Source organism: Pimephales promelas, chromosome 15, assembly GCF_988280905.1.
Source record: "Pimephales promelas chromosome 15, fPimPro1.hap1.1, whole genome shotgun sequence".
Lineage (NCBI taxonomy): Eukaryota > Metazoa > Chordata > Actinopteri > Cypriniformes > Leuciscidae > Pimephales > Pimephales promelas.
In genome coordinates, this window is record NC_142783.1 from 3,481,360 (window position 1) to 3,507,500 (window position 26,141).

The window sequence follows — 26,141 nt, forward strand, 5'->3', positions numbered from 1 at the left end:
GTGTGTCTCACGGTGAATTCACGGCGCTAGCTTGATCAACATCAGCGAATGCTGTCTGTCAAATTAATTCACTAACAATAAAAGTGTAATATGAACAAAACGAATACCATAAACTTCAAATAATTGCCCAAGCTTTTATTTTCCCATACCGTCGAAATGCACCAGCTTGTTTTTGAGATCTATGAGGCGGTCTTCATCATTTAGTGTTGAGATTCATAGTGTTTAGTTTAGTTCACTCTAGTGTTTAGTTCATTGAGTCTCTGATCTCTAAAAATCTCCAAATGTTCCACGTGAAACTGCGGTCTTCCAACCTTTTACTATCATGTCAAATGATTTGAATAACATGCGCGATGGTAGGAGCACAAGTCATTTTTTGGAGGTATACTGCCCCCATCTGTTATGGAATATGGAGTAGGATTTGATTTATGATGTTATATGGCACCTTTAAGTGTTTCTCTGCAAGCATGTAAAAAAAAATAAGCCAATCAGATTTCGCTTTCCTTCTGATGTAGGAAGAGGATCTTATTAAAATATTACCGGCCCTTGAAACGAACAATTTTATCAATTTAAACTAAATGTTGGACTCAATATAGTGTTCCTTACAACTCAATAAAGATCCAGTGATCCATGGATATTGACATGCAGCAGGAATCGTGTTGCCTGACATTTATGTTTGCCTGATTTCGACACCGGGGAAATAAAAGCAATATAGACCTAAACATAAAGCAAATTTGCCTGTGAACGCTTTATATAAATACAATATAGGCAGGTCTAAATCCGGGTGATCACTTATATCAGTGTTATATATAGCCTATATCATCATATCGTCCAGCCCTAAAACTTTAGAGTTTTTTTTGGTCAGTGTTTATTAAAAAACATCCAATAATGCAGAATATGCAATGGTAGATATTTAATTGATGAGTTGTTAATATATATAACAATACAAAATATATGTGTATGGTTTTACAGCTAAATTCAGCATATTGACACAAAATGAAAACTGCAAATCCAGCTTTCGCTGACTGGAGTCCAGTTGTTTCGATCCATTTGCTCCTCTTTCTATAGCAGTCTGTAAAAATATACCCCCGATTTTTTTTGTCAAATCTAGTTGTACAGTCTATCGCAAAGCTCTTTCCCACTTTATATGTGTTGTGTTTGTTTTTCGCGGTATTCACTCTGAAAACATATACAGCCGCTCTCAGTCTTTTTGCCACTCGCTGTGAGGAACTGCAGCAACTCCGGCCTCACACGCATACCCTCTATAGGTTGCTTCAGTGACGAATAATAATATTTTTTGACTTGGAAAAAAACAACAGTTAATTTAAATATAAATAGTTTTCAAGAGTGTTGTGATTCTGAATCTCAGCACATTAGATAATCACAGTGTGCTAATATGCAGGACTACATCATAGTTGTGTGTGCAATACTGGCAAGTTCAAAAAGGAGCCAAAGCTTTGCATGTTGGCAGGAAATGATTGGTGTGTTACTGGAGCGGATTCTCGATGCCTTCTGTACTCACTCTGGTTTCAATTCCAGCTCCCTGCTCGCTGATGAGGGAAATCCCAGCTGTAATCACAGACACTCTCACTTTATCCAAAATTGCATACTGTCTGAGTAGGGGTACTTTTGATAAACCGCACTACAGTTCACTTTATTGTGATCCCAATCACCCTCATGATGAATGGAAGAGCCAGGCCTCATAAACTCTATTGATTTAAGCAGCCAATCTGCAGGTAAACCAGACAGAGAGAGAGTGTGTGTGTGTCAGCATTGCTGTGGCTTAAACAAAGCTCCATCATGCACTCTGCTCACTAAAGCTTCAGTTATAATTGGGATAGAATAAATGGAGCATGATTCTTCAAACCATTAAAATACGGATCCCGGCCAACAAAGAGCAGCAGCTGGTTCTGGGAAATCCAGTGATGAGGAAAACCCTGGGTCGAAGAGGAAGCAGAACTAAGACGAGAGACCCGCCGGTTTTCAGTTACAGTAAAAAAACGACATTCAACATTTAAAACCCCAAGAGAGAGCACCTGCATAGAGATGAAATATAACTCACCTTTACAAGACAATGTGGTGTTTATATATATATATATGCATTTGGACCAACATAAAAAACACATATTTACATTTACAGCCAAATGTATTCGTTTTTTCCTCAAGTTATTTTGATTTAATATTCATCTACACTAGTTTGGAAACACTTCACAATAAGGTTTCATTTGTCAACATTATTTAACTACATTAGTAAACATACTTGTAAATCATATATTAACTTTAGTTCATGTTAATTTCAGCCTTTACCAATGCATTATTAAAATCTGAATTTAAACGGACCTGAGCTGACTTGAACTATAATGAACAGTTGTATTTTTATGAACTAATGTTAACAAATATTAATTAAGTTCTGTAACAAATTTAGCTATTGCACACTGTTTATTAATTTTATTATACGTTAACTAAATAAAACTAATGGGACCTTACTGTAAAGTGTCACCCATACATATTTTCCTAAAGACAAAAACATTGATAGAAAGAAAAGTGAAAATTGTATTTATTATAAAGACCATACCTAATAAATATAGCTGTATTAGCTCTAATATCCAAGTCAAAATTTCAATTAAGATTAAACTAAAAACATATTGTTGGTCAATGTTTAATTTAGTTTACTTGCTATAAATTGACAACTTGGAAATACTTTGATGTTTATTTTGATGTCTTTTTAAAACCTGGTATTTTCTTTTAGACAAACAAAACAGGTTTAAACCAGAAACCATGATTTTTGATTAGAGCAATGTAAAAATTAACTGACACGGATGTTTCACTTTGTTAGTTTGTGCAAAAGTTGCCAGGGTATTATTATATGGTTGCTAACGTGTTTTGAATGGTTGCTAAGGGGTCAATTACTGGTTCAAGTGAAAAATAGTTCACCCTTAAAGGGATAGTTCACCAAAAATGAAAATTCTTCCAATTATATTTTGAAAAATGTTGGTAACCAAATGTTTTGGTGTCCGTTGACTTCCATTGTTTGCAGACATTTCTCACATTTACCTTACATCAACATGACATCATGACTTTTGCGTAAACATACACACCACTTTCAAGTCAAGTGGCGTGTTATCTCTACGCATTTTGAGCTATCCGCGTGTATGTCTACGCCATTAACGTCCGAGTGATTCCGCGTGTCTGTACACGCCGTCAAATATCCGCGCGAAACGAAGCAAAATGTAGATCTACATCTGGGGAGCGACCTTTTTTTACCTAGGATGGTAAGGGAACAGTCATAAATGCCATTAACCCCAAGTGACGGTTAGGTTTAGGGACGGGGTTGAGGTAAGTCATATATTTATATAACGTTAAGTCAACGGCGTTCATAAACACGCTGAAAAGCGTTTATGCGTCTTGATAGCACGCCAAAAATGGAAATACGAATTGGCGTGTCATACACACGGTACTTCATGAGATCAGTCTGCTTACATATAAATTTATTCATTTAGCAGTTGTTTTTCTCCAAAGCAACTTAAAAATTGGAACTATATAAGCTGTTAAACTAACAATAGAACAACAATATGCAAGTGCTATAACCCTTGCCATTTTAATCTAATGCAGTACATTTTTCTTTCTTTATTTTTTATATAAATAGATATAGAACAGAAGAGACAGCGTTAGTATTAATGGATCAAGTGTTGCCGAAAAAGATGAGTCTTCAGACGTTTCTTGAAAATGGCTATGGATTCAGCAGCTCTGGTTGAGTTAAGGTCATTCCACCAGCAGGGAACAGTCAAGGTGAAGGTCCATGAAAGTGTTTCTGTGCCTCTTTGAGATGGTAAAACAAGATGATGTTCACTTACACAGCGCAAGTTTCTGGATGGCACGTAAGTCTGAAGTAATGAGTTTAGGTGAAAGGCAGAGCCGGTGGTTGTTCTGTAGGCAAACGTCACATCACTGAATTTGATACGAGCGGCAACTGGAGAGGAGAAGAGATTGTGATCCCACAGGAGTCTGTGGGATTTCTTACCTGTTTTATTATCTCTCCTCAACAAGACTTGTGATTTGAGGATTCATCCAGTTGTATAAGTTCAACTCTTCAGCTCTTTTTCTCTGCCCTTCTTCCTGCATGTGATGTAGTGATTGGTGTGTTTCCTCTCCCCCTCTCAGTTCTCGTCTGCAGTAGAGATGGCTGCCAGACCCCCGCTGAGGGCCCAGATGAGCAGATCTCAACAGGAGCCTGTGCTGCAGACCAAACACGTGTGGATGGCAGCAATTCACATCTCTGCATCATTGCGTATCCTCCGAATGACGTCTATCTGAGGCTTGGTGTGCAGTTCATTTAGCTACAGTAAATATGAAGCCTAAACACAGCTGTGTTTTGATTACATCAAAATATTCTTAACTGATGATATGAATTATTTTCTTATTAGTGCTGTTTTGCTGAGTGAAGCATTACTATTATTACTGCTTATATCTGGTTAATGATTTAAACAGACTCCTGACCATAAATTATTAAACCTTTTAATCCCAGCTAACAAAAAAATTGTTCTCTGAACATTTGGCTAACAATCTCATTAAGCTATGAAAATGTCTCTGGTTATGACTGTGACCCCCGTTCTCTGAGAAGAGAAGGGGACATTGCGTCAGTTACGACACTTTGTGGAATGAGTATAGAGAGCACCTGAAGGTCTCTTACTCTCCTAAGTGAAGTAATAGCTAATAAAAAAGCTATAGCTTTAGGGAAAGGTTCTTGGCCTCTGCGGACTTCAGGTCACATCCTCTGAGCCCCATGGGGGAAATGTAAGACCAGCTGATGTCTCCCCAGAGACCCATCACCCAGAGGAGCGAGGAAATCCACAATGGCAGCCACGTACACCTTGAGTGTGGACAGGCTAAGACCAGCTGAGAAGCGATATTGGAGCAGCTCCAGCACTGAAGCCAACTAGGCAGTTAACAGGGTCCACCACATGCTCTCTACACCAAGTCGAAACACATTCCATTTTAGGCTGTTCAATCTCTTCGTGGATGGAGCTCTGGAACTGAGTATGGTCTCAACCACTCCAGCCGACAGGCCAGCCTCTAGGTACTTAACCCCCTCAGGGGCCAGCCCCAAAGTTTTCACAGGTCTGGTTGAGGGTGAATATTGAGCCCCCGGCCTGTGGAAGCAGGTCACTCCTCAGAAGGATCTGCCAAGTCTGGCCTGACAGGGGTGCTATGATGTCTGAAAACCATACTCGGGCCGGCCAGCACGGGCTACTAGAAGTAGGCTGATCCCGTCTAGGCTGATCCCGTCTCAACTGACCCTCTCCAGAACACCTAAGAGCAGAGCGAAGACCATGTCTGTACCATGGTATCCAACCCCAATGGGACTGGATGGGTGAGACAAAATCACACTGGATAGTGGGATGTCCCTCGAGACGTGAACAAATCCCATATCTATTGGGCCGAACCTCTCACATACCGACTTCACCACCTTGGTGTGAAGTCTCCTCAGCCCCTGCTTTGAAAGGATGTCTGCTCTCTGATTCTGGTCCCCTGGGAGGTGCATTGCTCTGAGAGATAAGAGTTTCCTCTGGGACCACAGGAGGGTCTGATGTCCCAATCTGGATAGACAATCTCATTTATATAGCGCTTTTAACAGTGTATATTGTTTCAAAGCAGCTTTACAGAGATAAACATCTAATTTAAGGTATCAGAACCCCCTGATGAATCAAGTAGGAGACCACCGACACATGCGTGGTGACCCCTGAGGTCTGGGAGGAAGCTCCTCAGAGTCCTGCCATCCATGACCATGCCCTAGCCTGTGAGGGAGGTATCTGTCGAAACAGCTTTCAGGCAACATGACGGTCTCAGCACAGGGCCTTGGGACAGAAACCAATTTTTTTTCCATATAGATAGGGAACAAAGGCATCTGCCCATAACCCTGATCATGCTGAACGGTTCCCACACGGTAAAAACCCCTTGGTTTTTAACCACCAATACAGGGCCCTCATTTGCAGCAGGCCGAATGGAATGGCATTGAACGCTGCCGCCATGAGTCCTAACCCTCTCTGAAAATGTTTTACAGTGATGGCTTGACTTAGCTTTTTCCTGGTCACCGTGGCCAAGATGGATTCAATCCGTGCAGGAGACAATTGTGCCTGCATCGTGACCGAGTCCCACACCACTCCAAGGAACGTTGTTCTCTGGGCTGTTGTCAGCACGTGTTGAGTCGCAACCCCAGGCTCTGGATGTGGGAAAGGATGTGGGCAAGGACATCTTGATGCCAAACTGCCAAATCTTGTGACTGGGCCATAATAAGCCAGTCATCTATATAATTTAGCACCCTGATACCCTGAAGCCACAGCGGAGCTAGAGCTGCATCCATGCATTTGGTAAACATGCGATGGGAGAGAGCTAGGCCGAATGGTAGAACCCAATATTGGAAGCCCCCGGAAGCAAAACTCAGGAACTTCCTGTGAGATGCAAGGATTGATATGTGGAAGTATTCGTCACTCAGATATATCGTGACAAACCAATCCTCAAATTTGATCTGACTCACAATGATGGGAATAGAGAGCATCTTGAACCTGAATCTCCTCAGAGATGATTCAAGTGCCTTAGAATTGGCGCAACCCCCCATCCATCCTGGTAACTATGAAGTAGTGGATGTAGAATCCGGAATCCCTGTCCGGCGGAGGAACAGGCTCTATGGCCTCCTTTACCAGCAGGGAGTTTACTTACTGTTCCAATACCCGACCCTGCACTGGGTCTTCTGCAGTACACACCACCCTGCTGAATTTCAGTGGGCGGAATCGAACTGCAGCCTGAAACCCTTCTCTATTGTGCGTGGAACCCTAGGAGAAATTTTTGGCAGGTCTTGCCATGCTTTGAAAAATTCTACTAAGAGAACCAGCCTCTCAAGACTTATTTCAGGTATTATTCGAGATTCGTTCTCGATCCCCTGAAGTGCTCTCTGGCAGGGTTTGGTCGAAACGATTATCGATGTGCAGACGTGAGCGGGACCAAGTACAACGGGCATGCAGTAGCGGGGATCTAGCAGTTGCTAGCAGTACACGTTGCTCTGAGCCACCTCAGAAAGCCGTTGCTCGGCAAGCATGTACTGGTCCATACGGACAGCACTGCAACCACTGCATACATCAACCATCAAGATGGTCTAGGCTTCCGTTGCATGTCGCAAACTCGCCCGCCATCTCCTACAATGGAGTCAGAAGCATCTGAGATTGCTTCGTGCCGCTTACATTCCCGGCCTCATGACAACATGTGGCCCGGGAGAGTGGAGACTCCATCCCAAGGTGGTCCGCTAATCTGGGACCACTTCGGCGCCGTACAGATAGATCTGTTGCCTCTCCGGACTCGTACCATTGCAAGTTGTTCTATTCCCTGACCCCCCCAGTGTGCCTTCCCCTTATTGACCAAACTGGACCTAGTTCCTGTTCCCCTTCTTGTCCTTGATTTTCTCTAGTCGTGAGGCAGGATCATGACAGAATCATGTTTTGTGTACAAGCGCATGGCCTGTTTTGGGCCATGTGCTTGTGTTGTCTCGTTACATTACCCCACCCCCTTGTTATCCTCATCTTGTCATTATTGTCTAGTCAGTTTCACCTGTCCTTGTCATTAGTGTTCCCCTTTATAATCCCATTGTGTTTGTTGTCCTGTGTCGGTTCATTGTTTGATGTTACGGTTGATACTGCGATTGATTGTGTTTGCAGCCACACGGTAATCCTTGTGAGTACCTTGTCTAGAGTTCTGTCTAAACTAAGAAGTTTTCTTGTAATAGTTATTTTGTTCCTGTGAAGTTAGTGTCTTAGTCATAGTATAGTGTTGTTAGTCTTTTGCTTTGCCTGTGCTGTAAGAGCTTGTGTGTCAGCAAACTGTCTGCAATTGGGTTCGTTCCTGTAAACCCGTGACAGTTCCCAGAACTGATGCTCCTCTAGACAGCCCCTCCCTGGCCGATTCCTCTCAGGAAGTACCTACTTTCTCAGGGACGGTGGACTCTATGGCACCCGTGTCCAGACCTCTGGAAACGTCCAAACTCCCTTGACGGGACGCAGAGGTTCTAGGTGATCTACCACAAGCAGTCGTAGACACCATCACTTCTGCGAGAGCAGAAGACTCTGAAGTGAAACCTGTACGTTGAGTGGTGTTCTTCTCACTGAGAAGACCCCATAAGATGTTCGATCGGTTCTGTGCTTTCCTTTCTGCAAGAAGGGTTGGGGCGAAAGCTGTCTCCACCCTCAAAGTGTACGTTGCCTCTATTGCCACATATTCCCATGCAGTTGATGGAAAATCCTTGGGAAAGCACGACCAGATTTTCAGGTTCCCTCTATACGCTCTTAGGACCTGTCTCTGATGCTCAGCGCACTGCAGACACCTCTCTTTGAACCATTGCAGGCAGCAATAAAAGTCCACACAATTTGACAGTTCAATATCTTTTGTGCGTGTCAAATCTTATTCGCCTTTGCATTCAATTAAGCCACTCCACTTCAAGATGCATCATACAGCGTTTGACGTCAAAAATGACTGGTCCTCAATTTTTGAAATATACTTTCTTAAAGGTATAGCGGAGGATTTTCTTTTTCCGGGTGGGTAGTCTATACTATTGGTCCACCTAAGTGTCAATCATTCTGGTGATATGTTTACGTAAGGCCGTCGTACGTGCTCATCCCTATGTAGTTTTCACTTTCAGGTGTATTATGTCGGAGTTACGGTTTCAGCCATTCCTTTGAAAATGGCTGAGGGTCGAAAGAGAAAAAATGTATACAAAGTGTATGATAAGAAGAGAAAGGGCGCAGAAAATAGAAACAAGACCAGAGTGATTTTGGGTGAATATCACACGCTGGCGTGCGCTAAAAGCACAGGTTGGGCTTCTCACTGATGCCGCAGTCGCGAAGATTCCACTAGACAGGAAATGCTATTTGGAGAAATCCATTTAAAATCACTAGTAAAAGTTCATGCAAGCTACTTAGCAATGCTAGCCCTAGCACAAGTCATGCACCGCATAGACACGGTAAACATCTCAATTTGTCTAAAGTAGCCTTTTGACCAAATGGTAAATGGTATCATGCTGAAATATTCTAAAACCTTGTGTGTTCATATTCTAAAACCTTGTGTGTTTATTATTACACAAATGCAACAAGCTACTTCTCCATTACATATGCAACTATGTATAAAAATAACGTAGTAATACCTACGTATTAACAATGAGACATATTAGGTTAAGGACCAACGTAATAGCACTGCTTATATGTTGCCATGTAACGTAATTGCAATTTGCAAAATAGTTTCCTCCGAACGTATTTCGTGTGATAAAGGGTCGTACATATCATGTCTCGAGTCCTCGGTCACTCAATCGATCAGTATAATAAGTAAATAAAACACGGAAGGGCATTTGACATTTTGTCTGTTTTATGAATGTTTTTGAGTTAGTTTATAATTTGCAACATAGAGAGGCGTTCCCTCTCGGGAGCAAGAGTGTTGTGTTTGTGCATGTGCATTTTTTTTTTTAAAAATGGAGAGGGCGGGTCTTCTCTAAAATTCGGAAAGATCCTCTGCTATACCTTTAATTTCTCAACTAATATTTCCAGACGCTTTTTTAGTTTTTAATGCTGATGCATTCAGTTGGATTTGACTCTGAAAATGTCTGTCAGGAAATGAAGTGGTCTGTTCACCAGAGATATCCGTATAAATGTATAAAGGCAGAACAGCACAATGTTGAGCCCTGAATAGCATCAGTGCTGACTGTGAGCTGGTGAGAGACTGCAGTTTAGATGTACGTTCAGTAATCTGTGTTTTTTGGGACTGTCAGCCTGAGCTGTGGAGTTTATGTGAGTGCGCGGCAAGACGAGCGCATGACTCAGCAGCTTCACAGAAGGGATGAGTCAAGGAAATACAGACACTGACATGCTGCATTATGGGGAAGTGATCAGGCCTCTAAAAGCATAATTTTTTATGGTTAGAACATGGAAGGAAGAAAGTGAAGCAAGAGGCAACTTAGAAGTATGTTTTAGTATCTCAGTCCCACAAGAAAAAAAAAAACTATCAAGAACAAAGTGTCCCGTCAATTAAATAATGATCAAATAAATCCCTATAGGAATATTCGCTTAGAAAAGTCCCTAAATTAAGATCCTTCAAAGACATTACATTATTGATTTATAAGTTTCATGACTGTAAAGCACATTTTCCTGTCAAATATTACTTTTACTAACTGCTCATGTCCTCTCATTTCACCCTTCATCATAATGTCATTTTAATGTATAAGTTATAAGACAGGGAGTAGAGTGAGCCATCATTAAAATAAACCAGACTGAGAGACTTTATCTTGCTTATTACATGCTTACCAAATAAATATGTGTATATGAAATATTGACTAAGTGTATACACTGACTAAGTGTAACCAAAGCGCCTTTTTTACTTAGTAAAATAATTTGGATTACAAAATATTGGGTCCCACTTTATATTAAGTGGCTTTAAGTGCTATGTACTTACATTGAAAAATAAGTACAATGTACTTGTTGTGCTCATGTTGTATTGTAAAACACTTTTGCTGCTATTGAGGTGTGATCTGGGTAAGGTTAGGGACAGGTGTGGTGATATCGGTAGGTTTAAGGGTAGGTTAAAGTGTAAGGGATGGGTCAGCTGTGTAATTACAGATGTAATTACATAAATTAGTTACAACTGTATTTTAAAAATATAAGTACAATGTAAAGACATGCATGTACACAATAAGTCCATTGTATCAAATTATTTGTTTCAATGAAAGTACATAGTACTTAAAGCCACTTAATAGTGTTAAAAGTGGGATCAAATCTTGTAACACTTTACAATAAGGTGAATTAGTTAACATTAGTTAATATATGAACTAACAATGAGCAACATTTGTTGTTACAGTATTCATCTTTGTTAATGTAGGCTAATAAAAATACAGCTGTTTGTTTGTTAGTTCACATTATGTTAACAAATACAACTTTTATTTAAATAACGTATTAGTTAATGTTGAAATTAATATTAACGAAGATTAATAAAATTATGCTAAAAGATCTTAACTAAGGTAGTCAATTAATGGTAACTAATTAACCATTTTAAATTGTTACCAAATTATTTTACTATGCGAAAAGGAGCTTTGCTTACACTTTATTTATAAGTTGTCATTGTAATTGTCATGTAATTATACATTTAAGTACTGAATGATATTAACAGGCCAGCATGTACTTACTATAGGGTTAGGGTAGGATTGGGGATTGGTTGAGGGTTAGTTACATGTAATTATGCATAATTTACTGTTATTACTATGGTACATGTAATATATGTAACAAGGACACTGTAAAATAGAGTGTTACTGGAATTGTTGTGTGTTTTCCCCTTTATTTAGAGTCATAAATGTTTCATCAGTGATTTCACGTCTGTTTTCTTTCTAACATGTCTACCAATGTCATAAAACTCAAGTTATAGTCAGTTTGTTTAATAATGTAAAAGCGTTTGTTACTGTATGTGGTCAAGTGTAGTTGAGTCATGATTCCTGTGGCCGTTTTCAAGTGTGGTCATCGAAAAAAAAAACTCTGAATCTTTCATTTACATTAATGTATTCCATTTCAAAGTAAGGTATATGATATTTGTACATTTCTAACATCAAGATAATCATGATTTTTCAAAGGGAAGCAATGAAAAATGGCTAAAGGAAGTGATCATTTTCTCTAGAATATGCACAGCAGTCGTGGCACAGATGTGTGCAGCGTCCTCGAGGGAAATCCAGGCATGTGGATAAAAGGATATATGCATAAAAGAAAGGAGTGTGAGGGTTATAAGCGTGTCGTTTTACCGTGGAGCTGAGCTCTTGTACTGATGCAGGAGATTGATCGCTCCGCCCTGCGGTGCGGCCCGAATAAATTCTAGCCTGAAGTGCCGGGGAGGAGGAAGGCCTGATGGGAAATGAATCACACCATAAAACACAATCCAATACCAGAGGAGGGAACTGTGTTCAGCGCCATAAACTGCCGTGCCAAACTGGACACCAATTAGTGTTCATCTGAGGAAACAATTCATCCTGCTCTGATCATGTCTTGAATTATCTCAGCTCCATTAACAGATACAACATTTGGTTTTAAAAACGCATCAGTAATTGATCATTAACTATGATAGATAAATGCTTTAGATGTATTTTTCGGTAACACTTTACAATAAGGTTCAGTAGTTAACATTAACTAACAATGAGCAATGCATTTGTTACAGTATTTATTAATCTTTGTTAATGTAATTGTTTGTTCACAGTGCATTTACTAATGTTAACAAATTTGATTTTAATAATGTATTAGTCAATTTTGAAATTAATATGAACAAATATTAATAAATGCTGTAGAAGAATTGTTCATGTTAACTGTTGAACTTTTACTGTATTTTTCCATGTTAATTCATGTGATCCTACTTTATATTAACCTTAAACCCCTAGGCCTGGGTTCAAAGACAGGGCTCAGATTAAGCCAGGATTAGACCTTAGTTTAATTAGGACATTTAAGTAGCTTTTTATAAATGTGCCTTAGAAAAAAGCATTACTGGTGTGCATCTTCACTGTATACATTTGTATGATCCATAAGTTATGACAACATCATGTTTTGATATTAACTTATCAAAATGACATTTTCAACTTTTTTAATAAGTTATACAAGATTCAACTCTTTTTTTTATGTCATTTCATTTTAAATTACTTAAACACAAGTTTGGGTAACACTTTATTTTACGACCCGCAAACAACTGTGTAAGTACACCGAAATTACGGTGTACGTTTCTGTAATTATAGTGTACTTCCGTGTAAGTATAAGGGAACAATATGTTAAGTTTGGGGTAATAAAAGGGGTAACAAGCAGATATACAACCTGCAAATAACTTCGTAAGTACACTGAAATTACGGTGTATATTTCTGTAATTATGGTGTACTTCAGTGTTGGTATAAGGGAACAATATGTTAAGTTTGGGGTAATAAGGGGGTAACAAGCAGATGTACAAGCAAATTATTTAATTAGTTAAAAAAATAACAGGTACCTATTCTGTTAATATATTCCAGGCAAAGTTTGTACGTCTGTTTTTTATAAAATGTATCACATTTCTGGCAAAACATGTTTAGGATAATTTTGACATCTGTGGGTTGAAAATTAAATATATATATATATATATATATATATATATATATAAATGTATTGGCTTTTCTTACTAGATTTCTAGAAAAGTCAAAATAATTTGTTTCTGCAATGATTTTAATTTAGACCGTAACATGTGGTAATTAGTACTTACCTTATCCCATTGAATTGCAATGACACTTAAATGTCAGGGCAAATATACTGTGTAATTAAAACGTTTTTTTGTTTGTTTATTTTTTGTTGTTGTTTTGTTTTCTTGATAACAGTACCTTTATCTGTAATTACAGTGCAAAAAGTGTTGTTTCGTTTTGCTACATAGTAAGTAGCGTTTGTTACCCCCTTGTTCTGCGTAGTTACAGGGCAAGTGTAACTCCTGCGGGCTGTAAATTAAAGTGGTGCTTGTTACCCCTTTATTACCCCAAACTTAAAATATTGTTCCCTTATACTTACACGGAAGTACACTATAATTACAGAAACGTACACCGTAATTTCGGTGTACTTACACAGTTGTTTGCGGGTCGTAAAATAAAGTGTTACCCAAGTTTGTACTTAAAAATGTAAGGCAGCAATTGCGACAGCACAATGACTGACATATTTGCAAGTTACAAGCTCAAACATGCATTTTAGTCAGGGACTAGACCTTGTCTGTCAATCCAGGGGAAAAATTGCAACTAAAATGTTTTGCCAACGTAAAAATATGCATGCATGCATTTATTTTGAATCAATATAGGTGAATCACTTTTAGGAGTAACATTAAATGCTGTGCATTTTCAATTTGCAGTTTCAGGATCTTAATAAAAGGCAAGTCTTGACTGTATGATGCACATTCAGTCACACAAACGCACCCTTCACTGATGCATGGAGTCACACCTAGCATCTCCTCTCACACCCCTGCAGCGCTGCAGAGGACATCCCCGCTCCCGCTGCAGATGTTCCTCGCTGTCATGTGACCGAGAGAGAGAGAGAGAGAGACCAGCTTGCAGCCAGTTGAGACACACAGAGCTCAGTGCATCAAAACACCAAAACCTTTGTGAAGCAGTGATAGAGGTCAAGATGAATTTATGAAGAGATATTGGCTCGTTTAGGTCATTCTGATATGAGGACCTTGATCTACAAGTAAAGATTATTGGAGTATGTTTTACAAGTATGAATCCTTAAACTATGTTTCTCCAATTGAAATTATTTCAATTTTTTTTTTTTGGCCCTATAGACGGTCAAACCAAAAGTGTGTTCAAGACACTATAGTTCATTTATCTAAGTGAGGAGAGCAAAATAAGTAAACTGTGACATATTACTGAAATATTCTTCATACAGTGACAAGTATTCAAATTTGGGACCAAAAAATGCTGACACTTTGAGCTGATCATGTTTCGTTGAAGTGTTTTTTCTCTATTTGCTAATGCTCTTTTTACACACACTGAACAACATGAAGCATTGCTTGGTCACCGGTTGAGCTAAACTGGTATTATCTAATTGTGTATTAAATTTAACAGCTGACAGATATTCAACATAATTCATGTGTGAGAGTCTAACAGAAGGACGGACAAAACCAGCCAAATATCAACTCTCAAGTTCTGCTCATATTGTATTAGCATTTTCTAAACTAGAGCGAATAAACCGTGATAATGTGAGAAAGGTTGAAGGTGTCTGAATACATTTTGGTTTGACTGTATAGAGTACATGTTAACGAGCTACCGAATATGAGCATAATCAATCTCCAGTAGGTTTTACATATAAAAGTTTTTTATATAAATCAAATAAAAAGCCAACAATAAATGAGCAATATGACATTTGTAGTCGAACGACAGTGAGTAGGCTTTAGGAGCGCGTTAGGAAACCCAAAAATCAAAACTGAAGGACTCACCCTCATGTCGTCCCCAGCCCGCTCAGACCTCCGTTCATCTTCAGAACAGTTTAAGATATTTTAGATTTAGTCCGAGAGCTTTCTGTCCCTCCATTGTAAATGTGTGTACGGTATACTGTCCTTGTCCAGAAAGGAAATAAAGACATCGTCAAAGTAGTCATGTGACATCAGTGGGTTAGTTACAATGTTTTGAAGCATCGGAAATACATTTTGGTCCACAAATAACAAAAACTACGACTTTATTTAGCATTGTGTTGTCTTCCGGTTCTGTTGGATCCGCGTTCAGTGCCGCAGCTGACGTGTGTCTGGTGTGTCCGTGTATTCGGGTTCAAATAAATATGGCTGGGTAAATAAATGCAAGTCTTCCTCTGTGTGGAAATCCTTAGACACGTTTGTGAAGATTGTTTTGTACAGCGTGCGTCTCCCTCAGACTGTAACCGAAGCCCAGCCGCACCAGACACACGTCAGCCGCGTCTTACGTCAGCAGCGTCACTGAACGCAGATCCACAACCGAACCGCAGACAATAAAATGCTAAATAAAGTCGTAGTTTTTGTTATTTTTGGAGCAAAATGTATTTTCGATGCTTTAAAACATTGTAACTAACCCACTGATGTCACATGAAGTTATACAAGATTCAACTCTTTTTTAGGTCATTTCATTTTAAATTACTTAAAAACAAGTTTGTACTTAAAAATGTAAGGCAGCAATTTTTTTTTACAGTGTTGCGACAGCACAATGACTGACATATATTGAGATTTGTCATGCAAGTTACAACTGATGACTTTATATCCTTTCTGGACAGTATACCGTACACACATATACAATGGAGCTCTCGGACTAAATCTAAAATATCTTAAACTGTGTCCCGAAGAGGAAACGGAGCTCTGACGGGCTTGGGACGACATGAGGGTGATTCATTAATGACATCATTTTCCACTAAAAGCCCTCTTTTGTATGGAACTAAGGTTATTTATTTCTGCAACGGATTAAAATTTTAAGTTAAACAGTAACAGTTTGAGCCAAGCCTGCATTTTTATCTCTTTCTATCTTCTATCTTCATTGAAGCTGATTGTATTGTGGAGTATTATGAGAGATCGACTAAGTGATTATTATTACCTTGGTCTGATAAAGTATTTAGCCTATTCTTTCGGCCAGTCTTATATTTATGTAACAGATTAAAGTAGGTACAGAAGCTAAAGCTACAGTAATGTTCTGTTTATGCGTGTGTAACACATTCTGTCCTTTGGGACTTGCCATAGGCAAGAGGGGAGGAGCATGCGCATAAGTGGATGAGGGGCACATGTGTTCAAGAAGGGTTAAGGAAAAGAATAAAGAGAGTTTGCATCGTTCATGGAACTTCTGTCTCCCGTTTTTATTATTTTATTAGTTAAAAGTGTTTAGGCGAACCCAATACAAAAGCTCGGTTACATTTATTATTAAAAAGAATCATGAATATCCACTTAGGAAAGCTATATCTTTGTCTTACATCGTTTTAACAGTTAATATTTACATTCGTCTGTCGCGTCTAATATGGTGTTGTAAAAATAACGTCCGTGTTTACAACCTTCTTTCAGTCCATTTCAAAATAAAAGTCTCTTCCACTTACTCACTCATAAAGACAGTCTCTGCTGCCATCTAACGGTGCAATAATGTAACTTTCACTGAAGTCCAAATCAATCACTAACGGATCCTTTATCAACACCAAATATGTTATTATTTATTTTATATAACATATTATTTATTGAACAATACTATTTAAATGAACAATAAAAGCCATTTTAAAGGTATACGGTTTTACAATAAGATACACTCAAGCAAACAATGCAGTCAAAAGTACAAAATCAGTGCTCTATTAGTTATTAGGCTACCGGGTTTACGTTAAATAAAAAATAAAAAAATAAAGTTAGGAAACTAACGTTGCCTTTACCCAAATCGATTTGCTTTGGAAAGTTGATTAATAAGACTTGATTTGTTATTTGATATACCCAAAATGGCCGCTAAACAACGAAAAGAAAACTCTTACAACTACATTCTGTGACACAAAAACAGTATTATGCCTATTTTTTAAATGATAGTGTGTTATTTGCTCTTCGTGAGAAATGCAGCCAGTAAGTAGGCTATAGATCCATCCGAAACAAGTCATACAAATTGTGAAACGGTTTCTGTGTGAGATAGTAGAATATCGCATGGCTGGAAAAGGCTCTCAGCCAATCAGATTCGAGAACCAGAACTACTGTTGTATAAAAATAACTATTTAATTTAGTTGATGACCTGGAAGAGTCTTGGATATCTCTGACAGTTCATAGTTTTCCTGCCTGTTCATAAAACGAACTTACATTATGATTAATTTATTTAAATATCTCTCTCTACATTATTACAGATGACAGCCAGTGGTTTAAGGGGCATCATATTTTGACATTAAAAGACTACAACTTTTGTAGTCTTTGAATGTTTTGAGGTCAACAGGACAAACATTTGTGTTTTTTGTAACGGCATGTAATAAACCATAAATGAACCAACCAACCCCAGCTTCTAATGCACATAAACATGATTTATAGCAAATGATGACAAAATACCAGCCGTCTTCTCTCAGATGCGGCACGACATAAATTCTTAATTATACTTCTTGTTTCTTTAGCCATTTTCTTTTCCATTCACCATTAGCACTTTCTCTACTCCACATGCTCAGTCTGTTTGGCCGGCTCTAATCTTGTTAGACAGAGAACAGCTTTTTTAGTGATTAGGGTTGGTCATCCAGTGAATTTTATTGGCTGGCAAATGGTGCGTATCGTATACATTTATCAGGAACAATTGGTCTGGCTACGAGGGCTGCTACCTCACCTGTCAGCAGGGATAATAGAGAGAGAGAGAGTCAGCAGAGATGAGAGAGAGAGAGAGAGTCAGCAGAGATGAGAGAGAGAGGGGGAGGGGGGAGTGTTCTGGTTGACAACAGATTACATATAACATCACTGGAAATGATTGATGTGTAAATTCATCAGCTTAATTATCAGTATTGCGTGTTAATTACAGCATTATGTGCATTATGGGACGTGATTCCTCAGATGAATACACCGCTCTGCTTTAGCAATAAAGAACCACAACAGTCAATAGATCTGATGCTAATCTATAAATAACCTACAGTTTTCCCCGTGTGTGTGTGTAAGCTCTCATAATAATTGCTTTCATCGCACTAGAGTCACATGTGGCCAGGTTAAGCTTTGACGCTGTGTGTGACCCAGGACTGATTCATAATGAAAATGTGTTTTCATCGTGCTCTGACAAGGATAAAACATCAACTAAACAACTTTGTGTTGTATGTATTTGGTGGCCTTTGGCTTATTTGGATTATAGTGCTATCATACTATGTGTCAGTCGTTTTCGGGCATAAAAGGTTCCAGTGTTGCCAGTGGAGAAGCAACATTTTTGATTTCCAAAATAGCTTTTCAGTGATTAGTTCTTAATTAGTACCATTTTTCTCTTAGTGTAAAGAATATTTAAAAAAATCTACCGAGCCATTTAAGCAATGGAAAGGTCCCAACAGGGTTTTGTTCACTCCACACTGTAAAAATGCATTTGCTTTATCTAATCGATAGAATTGTGACAACAGATTACAAGCAATATTATTAATTAAACTTAACAAATTAAAATTGAATTACAAATATTCCTTAAAAGTTAACCATTTAAATTGAGTTAGTTTACACCAAAATTTCACTCACGTCAAAGATTAATTAAGAACTCTTTATTTTATATTGCCAACATTGAAGACACCTGATGTTAACAACACGTAATTTTAAAACAAACCTAAAACCAAAACTGATCACCATAATGGTGACATAAATTTATGTTTTTTTGGTTGTTGTTGTTGTAAGTTTTACTCATTTTAAATGGTTAACTTTTAAGGAATTAATTTGATTAATTATTACTCAATTCTAATTTGTTAAATTTAATTAATAATATTGCACAATTTTTTTTTGATTAGATAAAGCATTTACATTTTTTCACTGCACTTTCGCTTCCTGAAAGATCCTTTCAGTGAACACTTCTTAAAAGAACTATTCTTAAAAATAAACGTTCTTTATCTGCATCAACAGTTCCATGAAGAACCTTTAACATCAATGGAACCTTTATGGTTCTTTATAGCAGAAAAAGGTTCTTTAGATTTTTTTTACACTCTAAGAAAAAAAATGGTTCTTTTAAGAACGGTTCGTTGGGGAACCATAAATGGTTCTTCTAATGGCATCGCTATGAAAACCCCATTTTGGGACCGTGTTTTGTATAGATAATGTGAATAATACTTTAACCTTTTTCTGCTGTACAGAATCTTTTCCCCATAAATATGAGGTTCTTCATGGAACCATTTTTGCCAATAAATAAGCTTTATTTTTAAGTGTGGCAGGAAAAGTTGAACAGGTGAAATTATAACAACAATATTTAACAAAATTACATTGCATTCGATTACATCTTCATGTTATAATGTACAATTATTATAACTGCAGTTTGTTTTATACATGCAAAATGAATTCATAATCCCTCGTAATAAACAGAGAAGTGCGGGGACGGAGAGGTTATGCTAGTCATGATCTTTTGAACGTGTATCACAAAAAAAAAAAAAAAAAAACAGAAAATGTCTTTTAATTAATTAACAAATCAACGGTCATGTATTTTAAATGATTAATTTATTTTTATTGATAGCTCTTTGTTTGTTTGCTTTGGAAATCTATCAACATCAAATGAATTACACAATACTTTAATGACAAACACTATTATACACTTCTGATATATGGACCCCATCGCCCCATTTAACAGTCGTTATAAGATGACAGTTGTGCTACTCTTCTGTATCCACACACACACACACACACACACACGTGTTCAGAGATGTGCAGGTGAGAGCAGTTGTGCATTGCAGAGTTTCTGCGCAGGACACTGCAGTTCAGTCAAATCTCAGAGGAGCGGCTTTAGTGTATGTGTGTGTGTGTGTGTGCGGCAAGAAAACAAAAAGATCAGGCCCATCGTTTATATCACCATCTTTGTAAAGAAGTGGATTTAATTCACAGTATATCATCCATCTTCATTTCATTCAGTTTTACACATCCTCAGAACGGAGCAGCCTGGCGTTTTCAGCGTTCACTACATGCAAGGCCCTTTTTATCAATATGCAAATCGATCAAGATAAAATTACAAGGAGACTTTTATATGTGACTCATACCGTCGTCGGCTTCACGGTGGCACAAATCTTTCAGACGACGACGGCTCCTAAGGAAACAAAGACACCCGTACACACTGCTGGATTTCTCTTGGTTTGTGTACCTGAAGTAACGGCATCCCATGCTAAGGTTTTTTGTTTTTTTTGTCATCTCAGGCCTGATGAATGAACAAGACATGTTTAGTTGGTTTGAACTCAGCAAAAGGCAGCAGCGTCCCTCTGTCTGTCGGGCGGCCGAGCCTCATGATGTATGACACATCACAGCATGCAGAATTACATTCATACATAACCCAATCATTTTGTCATTTAGGAGGAGCTGTAAAAACACCACGTCGGCTCTTGCAGAAAATGCACGGGGAGACTGAGAGATGGGGAGGGGGGGACTGCGGTACATATAAGGCAAGAGAGATACCGGTTCATGTTTTATTAAAGCTGTGCTCTTTCAGGTCCAGTATACAGTCCGTTTTTAGATCTTTCATTTTTCTCCTACAAATGTCAGAGGAATGCTTTTCCAAGACGAGAGAGGGATAATAACTGAGAGAAAAGGGAAGATTGCACCGTTACAACAGTGTCCTCGGTGACCTTCCAGAGACGTGTAACATTCCCAAGCTCATCCCCGAGCTCAACATTGTCCAGAATATAAGTTCTTAAAACATGCAATGCTTTCCCTTCAAGCTCAGAAATGCTCTCTGTGCACGCATTTTGCTTGTCGTAAATATAGTATACGGTGGCATAATCATAAGGAATCATTCAAATGGAAAGAAAATGACATCTTAAAGTAGTATTGCACACAAGGCCCGGTGAAAGCGCACGCCTAGCTGCGTCGTCACGTCGGAGGGTGGAAGAGATCCGGCAGGCTATACGGCTATCCCACAAAACTGTTCGGTGAAAAACCAGCACCGGAGCAGAAAACACCGCCGGGGGAGCGAGAAGACGAGCGTCCTCCAGCCGGGCCGTTTCCCAAAACCATGGAGAAGGAAGAATGCGTTACTCAATTCAATTCAGTTCATTTACAACGAATACGGCTAAAGCAAGTCTGGAGCATAATTCACGCAATAAATCTGCTTTATGGATATGGTTATATTCTTCAGAATAGATTTTATATGTATATATGCATATATTTATATACAAGTATGGCACTTGATTACACGTAAGCGCGAAAAAACACGTCACCAATGATGTGCTTTGGTGTTGAACCGATCACAGACGTTAAGCGTTCGCAGCAGATTCGCGCACGCACGCGCACAACAGCAAATCTGCGATGGAGTTAAGGTCTACGTTAAGGTCAGCGGTGCAGTGCAGGCAACCGAAACGAAACGAAATCATAGCGTTTGATATATGAATGGTGTGTCAAGAAGACTCTCCCGATGTAGGCTACTTTTTAGTGCAAGACGTATTTACTCCCTTGCAGCTTCTTCGGTCACACTTCACACGTCAGTGTTCACGTCACACATCCGTCGTCGCTCGTATGTATTGTAATGAATCGTAGCTACAGCATGCATTGTGCGCGACACGGACAGTGCCGTGTAAAGTGTCACCGAGCCACCAGTGTGTACGTCTCAGAGTACAAACGTTGCTAAAAAGTTGCATTATACAGTAGTGAACTGCTTTACAAACGTGTTTGTCGTCCACAGTCGTCAAGGAAGTCTTTAAAACAGTAACAAAAAAAGGTCCTACCCCGTGTTCTTGCAATTCACGAACCTTACGTGGCGACGGCGGCACTCGTCCACGCTCTCGGTCTCGCGGCTCGCGCAGGCTTGGGTTTCTCGCTCGCGCGCGCGCTTAAACGTAGGCGGAGTCACTGGACTGAGTGCGGCCGAAGTTGGGCATACTCATCCGGGGCAGATCCTTGTTCCGGATCTCGTAGATGGACTTTCTGCGCGCCCTCACGCCCCTCACGGCCGTTTTGATCTTCCTCCAGCCCAGGTGATTGAGCTCGGCCAGATTGAGGACCACGCAAAAGCCGCTGACCGCGAACATGAAGACGAGGAACACGGTTTTCTCCGTGGGCCTGGACACGTAACACTCCACCTCCTTGATGCACGGGTACCGGTCGCACTCGTACACGGCGGGCACGTTGAATCCGTACAAGAAATACTGGCCCACCAGGAAGCCGATTTCCAGCGCGTTTCTGAACACCACCTGAATGATGTAAAACCTGGAGATGCCCTCCTGACGCCTCATTTTGGACTTGCCCGGCTTCTTGCCCGAGCTGGTCAGCTCCTTCTCCTCCATGCAGTCGGGCTCGGGATCTTTGGTGGAGTTCTCCGAGTTCTGCAGTACTCCGTTCACGATGGTGTTCTTGATCTTTTGGTTCTTGGCCTCCTCTCGTTTCAGGGAATCCTGCTCCTTGTTGTCCAGCGTGAGGAAGACGGTGGCGGTGGAGTAGCGCCGCTCCTTCTGCTTGGCCGACTGGTGGACCGAGTAGGTGATGAAGCACAGACTCGGCGTGCAGACCATTATGATCTGAAAGACCCAATATCTGATGTGCGATATGGGGAACGCTTTGTCGTAACACGCCTGGTTGCAGCCCGGCTGTAAGGCGTTACACACGAACATGGTCTGCTCGTCGTCATACACCGTCTCCCCCACTATAGCTACGATTAGGATCCGGAAGATCACCACCACAGTTAGTAGGATCCTAAAGAACAAGCACACAGAAACATAAACGTGTCAGTATGTGTGAGGTGTAGGGAGCGCTTTAGCAACCTTTACTGTAGCATCATATGCTGCATACGGATCGTGCAGGTGTCATTTGTGAATTTAGGACTGAATCACTCCACGTCTCCACCCAACATGGCTTGAAATGAAATCGGCACAAACGAACAGGCTTGCCAAAGTGAAAATGTGGTGCATTCTCGTTTTTATTTTACCGTCAGTTTCTTTCTAATTTGCATATGCATTATGCAAATATGTCTCCCTTCATTGTACACTTGGCAAAAAGCCTCAAAAATGTGGCTTTGAACAAAGTAATCTATTAGGAATTAATTAATCCATCTACTCATCAGTGTGGGTACTGAGGCGCGTTCACAACCACGGCATGATTCATTCTGCTACATTTCACCGGCGAGTTATTTCATTTTTCAACGGTATTTTAATGAGAAATCAGCGGTGACGCCTTGTTTGTGCACACCTGCCAATAAACACCACATTTCGTTCAGACATGGCTTAAAACCAAGCAAAAACACGGGAAAAAACAACAATAGAAACACGGGGTCAGTGGCATTGAAACTAAAGGGAGCTGTCCAGTGCTGAAACCAGTATGGAAACCAATTTTCCATATTTTTTTTGCTTCTCATCTTATTTAATACTGTATTTGAAGAGCGATTGCGCCCGATTGCACGTATTAAAAACGTCATTTTTTTTCCTCCAAACATGATGCAAAGCCTGACACGCGCTAAACCTGACAGATACACTGACATTCGCCCTTACCTCCCGATCATAGTGGAGTGCTGCTGGACAGCAGCCTCCAAGAGCCTCTCTAGTATGGTCCATTCCCCCATCGCTGCTCATCCGCAGACTCAGATCCAAATCCAGGGAAAAGCGTGGATATTTCCTCCTCCTATTGTGCGCGGTTATCGGGAGAACGCATGGATGAGCTGTGCCAGCTGTGGCAGTGCTGATGCTGGAAGATGCCACACTTCTCCTCGCCTTCCAGTCTGGAGTGGAGTCATGTGAGCCCTCCTATCTTCGATCTCCACATCAGATTGATGGTGTGGGTGGAGGGCGGCGGGTTTAATATGGCATCAGTGCCGTGGAGAGCCCTGCTGCGTCATATGGGCTTTATCTCGAGCTGCGGATTTCATATGTGTGATGTTCAATGGCAGGATTCGGTCCGGTGATGGTGAACTCTGCACTCTGCCATGATGGGGAGAGCTCCTTGTTTTATTCGGGGGGCTGAAGTCTCATATAGCCTACTTGTTGCTGTGCCTTTTGAAAGACGACACAGCTGTTGGAGAGCAAATGTCCTTGAGTACAGTGAGGACCTTCAGCTCCGCCCTGTTCACATGAAGCACAGCTCGTGCTCTGGATACAGTGAGGTGAAAGTGTCAGCTGATTCTCGGTTTAAGTAAAGACACCTTTGGCCCCGCCCACCGAACGCCCGTAGACATGCGCAGTTCCGCCAAACCATCTTCCTTGCAACTTGACTATTTTAAGAACTACAGTGGCCCCAAAAAGTGTTTGTTCACTTTGATAAAAAAAAAAAAAAAAGATATTTTCTGTTTTTATCTCTAACAAACAACAAAAAGCTAAACTAAATAAAAACGGTAACACTTTACAATAAGGTTCATTAGTTAACATTAACTAAGAATGAACAATACTTCTACAGCATTTGTTAATCTTTGTAAATGTTAATTTCAACATTTACTAATACTTTATTAAAATCTTGTTAACATAATGCACTGTGAACTAACATGAACAAGCAATGAACAGCTGGATTTGTATTAATTAACGTTAACAAAGATTAACAAAAACAGTTACAAATGTATTGCTCATGGTTAGATTATGTTAATTAATAAATGAACCTTATTGTAAAGTGTTTCCCAATTAACTCCTAACTGCTGCTCAATGATAGTTTAGGTATTTGGAAGGATTAAGTGATGAATATGCATAATAAGGCATACATGCTTTATAAGAAATAATGCTAACACTTTAGAATAAGGTTATCATGAACTAAGAATGAACAATATACTACTTCTTCAGCATTTATTAATCTTAGTTTATATTCATTTCAACATTCACTAATACGTTTTTAAAATCAAAGGTTGTATTTGTTAACATTAGTTCACTGTGAACTAACATATTTTATTAACTAACATTAACAAAGATCAATAAATACTGTAACAAATGGATTGTTCATTAGTTCATGTTAATACTAACAAATGAACCTTATTGTAAAGTGTTAGTGTAATAATAAACAGCCTATCCTATAGAATATGCATGCTAATAATAGGGAGAATTGAACGCTAAACTAAAGTGTTACCAAAAAAAAAAAAAAAAAAATGATATCAAGCCTGGAAAGAATGCTTGAGATCTGTAAAACGAATGGTAGTTGCTTCGATATGATACATATATATGCTAATTTAATTCACTGGGGTTAGTTAAAAGGTATTTGGTTAATCTAACATATTTAAATACAAATGTTATATAATCATCTTGGTGATAGCAAAAAGGTTTAATCGAAGTTTGCATCTGCACTCTCAGAAAAAAAGGTACAAAAGCTGTCACTGGGGCTGTACCTTTTCAAAAGGTAAACTTCTGTCCATTTTAGGTGCTAATATACCAATTTCATGAGCTAATATGTCATTTTAGGTGTTAATTTGTACATTTTAGGTGCTAATATGTCCATTTTAGGTCCTAATATGTACATTTTAAGTGTTACTACATCTTAGGTGCTAAGATGAACATTTTAGGTGGTAAGATGTATTTTAGGTGGTAATATGAACATTTTAGGTACTAATATGTACATTTTAAGTGTTAATACTGTATGTCCATTTTAGGTGGTAATATGTCCAATTTAGGTTGTAATATGTACATTTTAAGTACATTTTAGGTGCCAATATGTACATTTTAAGTGTTAATATGTATATTTTAGGTGCTAATATGTCCATTTCATAAGCTAATATGTCAATTTTAGGTGGTAATATGCACATTTTAGGTACTAATATGTACCACTAAGGTACCGATATGCAGCCTTTGGGTACAAAAGTGTACCTTTTGAAGAGGTACAGCCCCAGTGACAGCTTTTGTACCTTTTTTCTGAGAGTGTAATGGCTTTCAAGATGGAGAATGACCTTCCATTAAAATGTCATATTTAATAAACTCGTTGAGTGATTGGGAAAGATTAGGCAGACCCCATGTTACACTGGCCTCAGTGAATCAGGTTCAAGTGAAGTCTGTGGTACACGTGACACCACACAGCATGACTGTTATCAAACAGGTTTCCTA

At 39.3% G+C, this 26,141-nt stretch overlaps 1 protein-coding gene and 1 long non-coding RNA gene across 3 annotated transcripts; both read right to left on the reverse strand.

Annotated features, from left to right (window-relative positions):
• Positions 1 to 1,892: 1,892 nt before the first annotated feature.
• On the reverse strand, positions 1,893 to 16,153 carry LOC148973442 (uncharacterized). 2 transcript variants are annotated; one of them, XR_016146586.1, is made up of 5 exons: positions 16,103 to 16,153; positions 13,967 to 14,060; positions 11,810 to 11,909; positions 4,019 to 4,228; positions 1,893 to 3,924 (listed from the first exon to the last, which is right to left on the reverse strand). It is a non-coding gene; the product is annotated as an uncharacterized LOC148973442 (long non-coding RNA). The 2 variants fall into 2 exon arrangements; XR_016146585.1 differs by having other exon boundaries at positions 1,894 to 3,924; positions 4,019 to 4,233.
• Positions 16,154 to 21,867: 5,714 nt separating this feature from the next.
• Positions 21,868 to 24,212, reverse strand: LOC120462487 (gap junction delta-2 protein). The gene is made up of 2 exons (XM_039651139.2): positions 23,625 to 24,212; positions 21,868 to 22,833 (listed from the first exon to the last, which is right to left on the reverse strand). Exons 1-2 carry the CDS (start codon positions 23,693 to 23,695, stop codon positions 21,975 to 21,977), a joined length of 930 nt encoding a protein of 309 aa, XP_039507073.1. The 5' UTR covers positions 23,696 to 24,212; the 3' UTR covers positions 21,868 to 21,974.
• Positions 24,213 to 26,141: the final 1,929 nt, after the last annotated feature.

Bases quoted from the DNA above. Each gene is read 5' to 3' on its own strand.
- LOC120462487 (XM_039651139.2), bottom strand. From the start codon at position 23,695: ATGGGGGAATGGACCATACTAGAGAGGCTCTTGGAGGCTGCTGTCCAG. The intron at 22,834-23,624 runs GTAAGGGCGAAT...CTTGTTCTTTAG, and splicing joins CACTCCACTATGATCGGGAG to GATCCTACTAACTGTGGTGG.